This window comes from Centruroides sculpturatus, unplaced genomic scaffold (genome assembly GCF_000671375.1).
Source record: "Centruroides sculpturatus isolate CEXI.00-Female unplaced genomic scaffold, Cexi_2.0 scaffold1536, whole genome shotgun sequence".
In the NCBI taxonomy this organism is placed as follows: domain Eukaryota; kingdom Metazoa; phylum Arthropoda; class Arachnida; order Scorpiones; family Buthidae; genus Centruroides; species Centruroides sculpturatus.
Genome location: NW_019385749.1, coordinates 147,274 through 159,002, shown reverse-complemented (window position 1 = coordinate 159,002; position 11,729 = coordinate 147,274). Strand labels below are relative to the sequence as shown.

Genomic DNA, 11,729 nt, shown 5'->3' with positions numbered 1-11,729 from the left:
TTGTAATTATTTTAATTATTTTTATTTCCAAACTGATTTTAACCAGTTCTATAGTAAGGTAACATTCCAATAGACAATATGCAAAGCTTTTTTTTCAGTTTACAGCAGTATTTATTACACAAAATTTAAGTAAAGCTTAACATGCCGATCTTGCCCCGATCTCCCCTAATTAAAAAATTACTTTTATAACTATTAATTAATAATTGTGATTTATTTAAAGAAATTTGCTACCATAACTTTTGAAAAATTAATTATTCATATAATAAGTTTTGAACTAAAACAAATTATATTCTGTTACTTACCGAATTATTTGTTATTAATATTTCTTTTCTTTTTAGGAACAATTTGTACTGTGTTACAGAGTTACAACAACTTATCTGGATTCATTCCAAATATATGCCAATATCCAATAAGAAATGATCTTGTCATATAAATATATGTTAGAATTAGATATTTTTATTTTAATCAAAGTAGCAAACGTATTTTAAATGCAATAATTTCAGAGGTTACATTATTTTTAAATATTAGATAAATAAATAGCATTTAATATCATTTGTATGACAGCTTACTGTACTAAAAATTAATTGTTTAATCGAGACTCAAATAAAATATTAATATTGATTATATTTATTAAACTAAATTGTTGTGTCTTATTATTACTTAAATCAACAAAATTTAAACATTTGCATCTATTAAATTTTTTAAATAGTTTTCTTTATTCAACTGTATAATCATTACTTTTTATATTTAAAAGAACTGGTATCCTAAATTTCATAGTAGAAAATGCAACTTTATAATATTTATTTTAAACCAAAACTAAAGCAGCGGCGGTCCAAACAAAATATAAAGGTACATTTACAGAGACTAATTTTTTAAAATTTTACGATTTATGTAGCAGGCATAAAATAATCAAAATACACAATTAAATAGACAAAAAGAATGACGTAATGAAAATGCTAGCAACTCAAAGAATTAAGCATAATAAATATAAGTTATAATAGCATAATCAAATATTTTATCATCTTTATCTTTTGTTTTTAAACAGGATCTCTTATTATAGACAACATTAATAATTAAAATCTTTATAAAAAATTTTAAAAGTTACAGTTACATGTTCTGCTTTGTATAAGATTCTAATTCTTTTGCAATTTCTTTTATTTCTGTTTTACTAATGCAGATATTCTTTTATTTAACTTCATGTAAATTAAAACAGTGAAAAAAACCAGCAAACATTTGAAATCTTGGTGACGCTATCTATTGCCATGTTTTATTAAAACTCTTTTTATATTTTTAGCTATTATAAAACGGCAAAATCTTCATTTGAAGGTAAAAATGAGTTTCATAAATGAAAAAATTGTGAATGCTAATAACGAGTAGAATCGTCATTAAGTCCGACCATACTGGAGGGGTGGGGAGATAATAGGGGGCGTGTATACACGCCCCCTATTATCTCCCCTCCCCTCGACCTCTAATCACCAAAATTTAATAATATCAATTCTTCTAATAAACAAACCTCCATGCAAAATTTCAAAAATTTATGACAAAGAACACAGGCGTTATTAAGTTTCAGAGAAAATGAACAAAATCGTGCCCCCACACACAAACTAACATCCATATATAGCCTACAGAAATTATCTTCGAATTTTTTTGCATTTCTGGATGTTTCAACATGTTCTAAGTCCAAAAATGTAAAAATCTTCGGGAGGTCAATGTTTACCAAATCGCCATAGTTTCCCTCTGTTATAACAGCCGGAAAAGTGATATCGAAATATTAAAAAATCACAGCAATGTTTGATTGATCTTTCTTGCTGAAAACGTTACCTGCTTAATTAACAACAGCGGCAATTACTACGACACAAATGCGCAGAGACGATCTTCTATGTCGTCTACTCAACAGCAAGCATCCAAATATGAAATATGTAAAGCACCCTCGTTGTTACTTATTTTAAACTCGGTCAGTTACAAAGAAATAGAAGATTGACTGCTACAACTGTTAGGACTGGACCCTAGTCGCGTCCTTCTCGACCAACAGAACATCGAACAAAGACCCAACGAATTTCTTGCTTGCTCGTCGACATAACAAAATCAACTGTTGGTAAATAGCTATTTTGAAAGAAAATCAATTCTTTTAATATTATTGCCAGTTGTCCTCGACTGCTTATTCGTCGAATGTACGTTACATTCGCTTATTTCGCAGCTAACCTCTTTCGAGGTCGTTCCACTATCCGCAACCCGTGGACGCGCTCGGTGGCACCTGGCCGTGCCCACAAAGGCCGAGAGGCGCGTGCTTATTTAATGGTGGCACGTACTCGCCATATTTTGCTACCGTCTTAGGATTTTTGTGGCATTTTCTAGAAATAGCGTCGCCACTTCGCTACCCACCACATCCTCATAGTATCACAATTACCTGAAAATAAAAGTTCTTATCTCAAAATTAATACTTACGTACAGTACCTTCACACCTACTGTAAACTTATACAGTATCTATTTCCTACAGAATCAGGCGTAGACACCGCATCAGAATGTCAAATTGGTAAAGGAAGTTTCACTATTTTTCCATATAATTTTATCAATTTAATTATCAACATATGTTTACTAACAGTAATAACAATAGATATGTTTACTTTCGAACGGGAAAATTCTTACAAATAATAAAAATAGTCCAATTTCCCTGATTAACTGTTGTAAAGCAGTCGCTTGGCATTCGGCTCGGTATATTCGAAATCCAACAGTAAGTTTCTGAGACAGCCTTATATATTCCGGAACCTCGGGTCTCACCAAGTTAATTCTCAAAAAGTGCTTGAAAATAAGAAACTTACCTCTGACACTTACGACAAGTGTATCGAGTCGATGGGATTACATGCTTAATTTAGTGGCGGTATGATCTCGCCACGTTGTGTTACCTTCATAGGACATTCGTGGCATTTTATAGAAACAGCGAGGCCATTCGCCCTCCCACCACGTCCTGATAGTAACACCGTCTCCTGAAAATATCATCTTTTACATGAATTTTATGAAAGTGAAATCTATAAACTTGTTTGCTGATTTCTGCTTTATAAATTTCGCTTTCTACTTAAATTATTATTGGGTATTTTGTCCAAACTTGACGTAGGAAGACGATTAAGTAAAATACTAAATGTCAAAATGAATTAACAATAAACTTTTCTTCATAATAATGTAATTTTATATAAGAATGAGCATTTACTTATTGTTATATCGTCACAATGCTGGGCTGCAATTTTTTTATCTTATTTTAAATTTATTTCATTTAGATATATGTTGTCCATTTTAGTAGTTCTTTGCCCCTGTACCCATTATACTTTTCCTTTAACAATATAATGGTGCCAGTCATCTATCTAACACTTTTCAAGGGAAACTTTTTGAATTGAAATAACGTGACTTCTGGTATACATTGTACATTGGAAGTTCACATATAGTTTTTTCCCCTCTTTGATTTGTGTGTCTGTTTCGCGTAACGCCACCTCGTATAACGCGCACCCGTCCGCCCCTACCCCGGCATATTGGAAGTTCATATATACAATCGTTGCCTCCTATCCCTAAGCTTTGCACGATTAACTCGACTTTCATCTATCGAACTCCGTTCTCGAGATTATCAAAAAAGGATAGACAAATAGACGTATGCCAGTGGGAATTTATAGATCTATAATTTAAAATTGCAGCCAACTACTTAGTGTTTACATAAATTTATTAAATAAAATACTGAATTTGAGTTATATTTAATACTTAAAATAATTTTCTATAGTAAAATCTTCTATTAATTTCTAACGTTTTGAGTTTATTTGTATAGGTTATCATCAAGTTTTTTAAAACAGTTTTTAGAAACTTACATTTCATTTAAATTTTAAGCTTTGAAGAATTTTAAATACAAATTTAAATTTAAACGAATTAACTAAATATCTAATGAAAAATATAAGGTTAACAATAAATAAAAATAAACTTAAGAAATATACATGATTTACATAATACAAATAAATATGCGAATAATAAAAATATATACAAAAAACTATCAGAGAATAAAACGAAATCTAAATATTATCGTAGTCGTTAGCCATAATTCAGGGGTATTTCTGTCCAAATCCTCTTTCAATGATATATTTCCAGGCTGAAGGTAATGTGTTTGCATCTTTCGTGTTCAGAAAATACCCCCGAATATTTTTGCATTTCTCGACGTTTTAAGGTGTCCTAAGTCCAAAATTGTGAAAACTGTGGGGTCATTTTTTGAAGATCGCCGTTCTTTTCCTCTGTTATATATAACAGTAGCGAAAGTAAAAATTACAACTGCATTTAACATTTTATAAACCATTTTAAGAGTTGATATAAATTGCTATTCAGTAACCTTTTGTTACCTCGGAAAACAATGAGTATGAATTAAAGTATGACATGTCAATATAAATCTACCAAGACCAGATTTCTATTTCCTTTTTAATTATACTTATTATTGTCATAGTCGGTTGTAACCAATTTAAAGTCAACCATTTAACATAATCTGTTGTGTATACATATACAGTATATATTAAACAACACGTCACATTAAAGTTCAACCTCTCTTTTCACAGATGTAGGAAGAACTGGAATTCTTTTCTGTAATTGACATTTACGTATACACTCCCATTTAGCATTATTTTTACTTTAACAATGACATTTAAATATTTAATATTTTGATTTTTATTTCGACAGTATCAGTTGCGATTTTATTACACAGATAATTTACGAAATATAAAAATTAAATCTTAAAAGTCATATAGATTTTTATAGATATTCCTTCTCTGTTAGCTTTAATGACACTTTAATGTAAGTGTCCTTGTATTAATACAGTGATAATTCGTTAGTTACTTGCTACAAAATGTGTAAAAATTAATTTAATATCTAATAAAAATCGTAAAATATCTTAAAACGAATTGTAAAAAACTGAACGAAAATTTCGTCTTTTTACATTTAGCCTCATCCTTCCGTGATTCATTGATGATTTCATTTGTTCTAATATTACAATAATATGTGTTTGAATTGTTACTCATTTTGAAATGAAAATATTTAAATTATATATAGAAAGAAGTCAGATTTTCAGGTATTTATAAATAAGTAAACATGCATATAAAATAGAAATCAAAATATTTTTATTAGCAAATTAAAAAAAAAAAACATTAAACACTAGTAAAAGAATAAAAAATAACGAGTTATTTCTCAAATAGAATAAAAAGAACAAAATCAGAATACTTGATGCCGTGAGTATTTGATAAATTATAATATTGTATTTTAAAAAATGTAAAAATATACAATATTGAAGACACATACAGAAAAAAAATTCTTGCAGTCTTTAATGTCCTTTCACAATCACTGAAACACAATCAACATTGGCGGAATCGACCTTTCTTTATAAGCTCTTTCCCTTCTATATTTATGTAAATTGGTAAAAAGTTCCGTGACGTTGGATACCTTCAAAAAATTTTTACATTTAAATAAACAAATCGTATTTTTTTGTATCTGTCTTCAATGTTGTATGAAGAAGATAAAGACATCGCGTTTGTTTGCTATTATAAATCAATTTTATAATTTTTAATAGGCAGAAGTTTAGAATTATTTGTGTCGATCAGTTTCTGGGTAGAATAAAATATAACATATTCGATAAGTGAAAAATTAATTCAATTAAATGTGACGAAAATCTGCGTGAGAATTTTTCTTAATGGAATATTACGAATTGCAGTTTATTGAAGATGCCCCTGTAAAGCTGGTTTCACGTCTCAACTTTTGTGTATTGCGGGGTAATTGTAGTTCTGGAAATGATGCTGCTGGTGACAGATGTTTATTACTTTTTTTTAAACACATAAAGACAATTACATGTGTACAGTACATTATCCTGGCGAAACCTGAATATTAAATACTAAATGGATCAAACATACAGAGAAGTTGAATTGCAATTTTTAGTTTATAGTACAATTGAAGAGGGCCAAACAAGCAATTATGCCCAAATGTATTTTGTAATAAAAGTTAAATCAATAGATAATAAAACATTTTTTCCGAATGTAAAATACTCGTTTACTTACATCTCGGTAGTTAGTGGCAAATAAGATAAAATGAGATCATTATTTGTCAGCTTAACTTCACTAATTCAGTGATTCAAATGTTTAAAAGTCACCTCTCATAAGTTTGCAATAATAACTACTATTGTATATTATTATAAATAAACAAATAAAACTTCTAAATTGTACAGATACCTTATCACATATATTTTTTGTCATTCGTTTTTGGGTTTCCGCCCTGTCGGCATTAAGAGGACCTTTTTTTTATTCCACACCCATCATGGGTTCGACCAGGTTCACAAAAGGTGTGGAATACAAAAAAGCAACTTCCCAGGAATAAAATATTCCCGGGGAGTTGCTTTCTAGATTTGTTTCCGAGTCCTCAAGAGCAGCTCGCCTTTACTACTTTAGTCATTCTCTAATTTATCTAAAGAAGCTTTGTTAGAACTTAGAAAATAAATACAGCATTGAAGAAATTTTCATACGTTCCTTTCTTTGTTTTAACTTTTTTGCTTAAGGTTCGTAAAATAATATTTAATCGCATATATGCTGAAAGCTTAAAGACCATTTTTGTATAGTACAGAGGTCACCAACCTTTCTGATCTCACGAGCCACTAAATTCTCAATTTTGAATCCCGCGGACCACTGTCATGAATTATTTTTAAACGATACAAACATCTGTAGAATAATGATCATAAAAGTTTCATTTTATTTTATTTATTAATATGAAATTCACTTATATACTTGTAATTATAACAAATTAGTGTGAAGCTTGTTGAAATAAGTTTATGGATTTTTGGCTCTTTTACACTAAGGAAGACACTCACATTATTTATTAATTATTTATTATTTTATTAACATTACGAAAGAATATTTTTATTGCATGAGTTTGAAAAAATTTGAGTTATGACAATTTTGAAAAGATTAATAAAATGCATCTTCCAAACCTTATTATTTGCTGATATATTGTAAATGAAACGTCAACAGAAGCATCTAAAATTGTAAAAAAAAAGGAAAAAAATAATATTTTACAGTTTAAATAAACTTTACTAAAGATTAAACTTTCGCACCATTAAAATAAAATTAAAAAATAAATGATAAATCTTATAATTGAATTACCATAACGAAATACTAAATTAAATACTTATTTAATTTAATATTGCTTTAAAACCGAGTATATCTAGTAAATATTACTTAATTTTATTAATTATAGTTGCTTGAGGGGTTAAAACTCTTAATATATTGTTTATTCCTATACGTTAACGATTGTTAATATGTGCATATTTCGAATCAAAGTTAATTCGAAATTTATATATGTATTCACAAATCGTGGATATTCTCTCGGCCTAATTAAACAAGATACTTTAAGAGGATAGTAATAAGCATCAATAAAACACGAGTCATTTAACCTAACATTTGCCAAACAGAATGGTATCTTCCTAGTTCCTACCTACCCTCCATTCCTTCGAATGAAGCTAATCCGGTCATCTTGTGACCTTTTAGCATATTTAGAAGCCACGAAGCTCCTCTCAGAACTCTTTTTGTTAATTAAAGTATATAAGCTATAACGCATTTCATTCTTTACATCAATTTTAAAAATTTTAACGTGTTAATTAGTTTAAAAATCTAGTTTAAATATTGCCGAGTGAAAAAAAAAGTATCTAACTAAAAAGAAATTTTGTTGAATTAATTAAATTTCCCGTTTCATTTTTAGTTCCGTGCAAAAATTAGAATAAGTTTTCTATAAAAGAATCGATCCTAAAACACAGTATCGATCTTCCTGTAGCTTCTTGCACTTCCATGTTTTCAACAGGGTGAACACAAAATCGAATATGTGGGATGTTTCGTCCGCAATAGTTTCTTTTACTACGATCAACAGTTAAGAAAAGAAAGAGAAACAGCAACTAGATTTTTCAAGTAATTTTATTCACTTCATATTACAACAAAATTGAGTACAAAGAGTATTTTTGTTCTCATTTGACGATGCACTTTTGCTTAAAAAGAAAATAAGGAAAGAATTGAGAATTTGATACTGTGCTAACGACAAACACTATAGAAACACTAAACATTACAACTGCAAAATTACCATGAAAATTTTATCATGCAAATTTAATGTAACATTTCTCTGACTACTTACAAATCGTCGTTTTTTAGTTAAAAAGTTAAGACAACTAAAAATAAATAAATAAATAAAAAGCCTTTACACTCAACAGTTCATTTTGTCCACACACAAGTTTTTGAATCCAAGAATCCAAAACAAACTAACGTCAACAAACTTTTGTCTGAGTAAAGACTTTAAATCCGAATCGATTATTTGGAACTGGTATACTTAGTAACTGCTTTAGTCCCTTCGGATACAGCGTGTTTGGCCAGTTCCCCTGGTAGAAGAAGGCGCACAGCCGTTTGGATTTCTCGACTTGTGATAGTGGATCTTTTGTTGTAATGAGCCAAACGTGATGATTCTGCAGCGATTCGTTCGAAAATATCATTAACAAAACTGTTCATGATTGACATAGCTTTACTCGAAACGCCTGTATCGGGATGAACTTGTTTTAACACTTTGTAGATATAAATACTGAAACTTTCTTTCCTTCTCTTTCTTTTTTTCTTCTTGTCGCCGGCACGAACAGCTTTTTGAGCCTTTCCGGCTTTTTTTACTGCTTTTCCACTCGGAGTCGGTGGCATCGTTCTCTTAAAATCGAATCGAAATCAACAAACGCGCCTAAGCTTTGTATTTATAGAGGATTGCGGAGTCCCGGAAAGCTACATCCGTCTTCCCCATTGGATAATGTAAGAACGGCTCTACCTCATTGGTTAACGTCGACCAATGATAGGAAAACGTATTCTGTTTTTTTTATTTGTTTGAAGAAACCAATGAGAATAAACGAATTTTACTAATGTAAAACTTCAAATTTCATTGCTTGAAAATTATAATCGTAAAGTAAAGAAATAGTATAAATGAATGATTAAAGGAAACGTCGAGTGGATAACGACGATAAACAGGGAAGTAGTGACCTGTAGTAAATAGAGTAATGTGAAGAATCTATCGATTGTGCCAGAAATAACGTTCGTTTTCGATTGTTCAGTAAAGGTAATTAGTCGATCGAATAGATGTAATCCTAATACACTAGTATTTTGTGTTAATTACAGAATTATTCAAATTACAGGAACAGAGGCTCTTTTCTATTTCCTGCATCTATAGTTTCAGATGTAAACATCTTATCAATCAGCTGACAGTAAGTAGTAAAATCATCGTATGATATACAAAATAATTATTATTAATTATAGATATACTTTGCTTAAGAAAAACAATAAATTCCCTGACCTTATCTAATCTCTAGTTTTAATTCAATCAAACAGTAAGAATAATTTGAAAATAAATAAATTCTAATCAATGTATGAAATACACAAAAAATTTTTTTTTTTAAATTACATCAAACTATTTAACTTTTAAAGGTTTTTATTTAATATATTTAATTTTTAATTGTGTTATTTTCTTTCCATATAAACCTTTAAATTTTATTTACAGAACTGTACTAATATTTTTTATGTTGTGAATTTTTAATTTTCTTTTTCTTCAACTATAAATATTAATTTTAGAAAAGTAATATATTTAAAGAGAAAAAAGAAAGAAATTCAATACATTGGCAATAATGTTTTATTTTATAAATATTTTCTGTTTAGCGGAATGTAGGCTGATGTATTTTGTGAATGAACATCATGTAAAATTAATGAGAAGAAAAGCAATGTTTATATGTTCTTACACATTCATTTTCTTCCAATTTCACAGTACATTTCTCTTATTATCTATACACATATTTACAGAAAGATATTTATTACTTTTTTCAACAAAAACACTTTAAATAATAAAACAGTAACAGTCATTTTTGAGTATTATAATATTCTATCAATTAAAAAATATTTTAATAAAAAGACAAATCAAATAATTCCATAAAACCAACAACAAACAAAAGCTTATTTTATTTATATATTTAAAATTTTAAATGAAGCTTGTTTGAGTTTTTTTATTAAAACAGTTTCTTTATATATTTCTATGAACAATTTTTGTATTGAATATCTGATTTTATACTACTCAATATAAAAATGAAATTGCAATTGATCTCCCAAAATCCATGTTACAAGTCTTTCTACAATGAGTCTTCTCAAGGCAAGTAGGCAGTATAAAGTACTTTGCCACTTTGCCTTACAAAGTAAAAATATAGTGGAAAAATATTTTTAAGCATTACAGTGGATACAAGTGAAGTAGAAATTGAAAATTCAAAACTATCCGGAGGAAAAAAAGAGCAACACTTTAACTGTATACGATTAAAAATCTCAAATTTTAGTAGGTATTAAATAACATTCACCAGAAAGCTATATTAATTAACATCAGTTATCCGCAAGAAAAATATATAAATCCATTGTATTAATTTTTTTTTAAATAAAAAGATTAAATAGAAAAGTTTTTTGTATTTGACAAAAATGAAGTTTTAAAAGAAATAGCAATATTAGCAAGTTCTTAGGTGATTTATCATTATAAGAATTCATTTAATTAGTANTATTATAGCTCGATATTTAGGCGATCATTTGGTGATTTATTGTATACTACTCAGGCTTTGCGATGTTATTATTTTTAAACATTATTAATGAAACATCTTAATTTTGTTTCGTTTTCTATTCCGATTGGTCACGTAAAGAAAAAATGAATAAAAGAAAATACATGAAAGAATAGAAAATACAATAGTCATATAACATATATTATATTTGCTATTCAGAGAAACAAATCAATCAAACATGAATAAATAAAGATTTTTAAAAATGCTTTATTTGAAGTAGGCAAAGAAAAACAATTACGAAAAAACTCTTTCAATGTTCAAACAGCATAATTCAGTAAATTTAGATTATTTACAAATTGCCAGAAGTGGCTTATTTCATAAAAGGAAACATGAATAATAATGTTTTAGTAACATTAAGATATTCTTGACTAGTTTAATTACTTATATCTTCCTTTTATTTTGTGATTACTATTGGTTTGATCAAAAGGAAAAGGAAATCTAGTGAGACACTGCAGACAAATCTATTGTCATTAATATAATTTTAATGTCCTGAAATGAAAAATATAAAAATAACATGAGTGATATTTTCTGGTATTTTATATTGACTTGATTTCAAAACTTTTATGTTGTTATAAAGTCATATAAAACCTATTCAAGCAATTTATTCTTATACAAGTATAATGAGAAATGTATGTATAAAAACTTGCTTAAATGCACTTAATACTTCATTTATTGCCCATATTATTTTAAAATAAAACAATATTGAATTCTGTCAAAGGAAGAAAACATTATTTAATGTAAAACAGACTACGTATGAATTGAAAGCAGATTGGTTGACTGATCAATTGAAATAATTTTTATTCATATCTTAGTTAAGATTTGTCACAAGGCTAGATAACAAATAAGATTTATTAATCATAATATAAAAAAAGTCGAAGAGGATAAATAAAATATTTAAAAAATATTATTTATATGCAAGATAAAAAAAAAAACATAATTTAATTAATTCTTAATAACAATGTGTAGCAAAAGTCTGAAAGAAGCAGAAATACTAGAAATTGATGTCACCCAATATTAAATTATGTATTGAACAGTAAAGATTAAATATAAATTTAATAATTTATTATTAAATTTA

General features: G+C 28.1%; 1 protein-coding gene and 1 long non-coding RNA gene across 2 annotated transcripts; both read right to left on the bottom strand.

The window, feature by feature from the left end:
* Positions 1-263: 263 nt before the first annotated feature.
* Positions 264-3,155, bottom strand: LOC111641766. The gene is made up of 3 exons (XR_002759471.1): positions 2,203-3,155; positions 1,822-2,103; positions 264-421 (listed from the first exon to the last, which is right to left on the bottom strand). It is a non-coding gene; the product is annotated as an uncharacterized LOC111641766 (long non-coding RNA).
* A 4,814-nt stretch (positions 3,156-7,969) lies between these two features.
* LOC111641767 (histone H2B-like) lies at positions 7,970-8,763 on the bottom strand. The gene has a single exon (XM_023387981.1). The coding sequence runs from the start codon at positions 8,721-8,723 to the stop codon at positions 8,349-8,351; it is 375 nt and encodes a 124-aa protein (XP_023243749.1). The 5' UTR covers positions 8,724-8,763; the 3' UTR covers positions 7,970-8,348.
* Between the last annotated feature and the right edge of the window lie 2,966 nt (positions 8,764-11,729).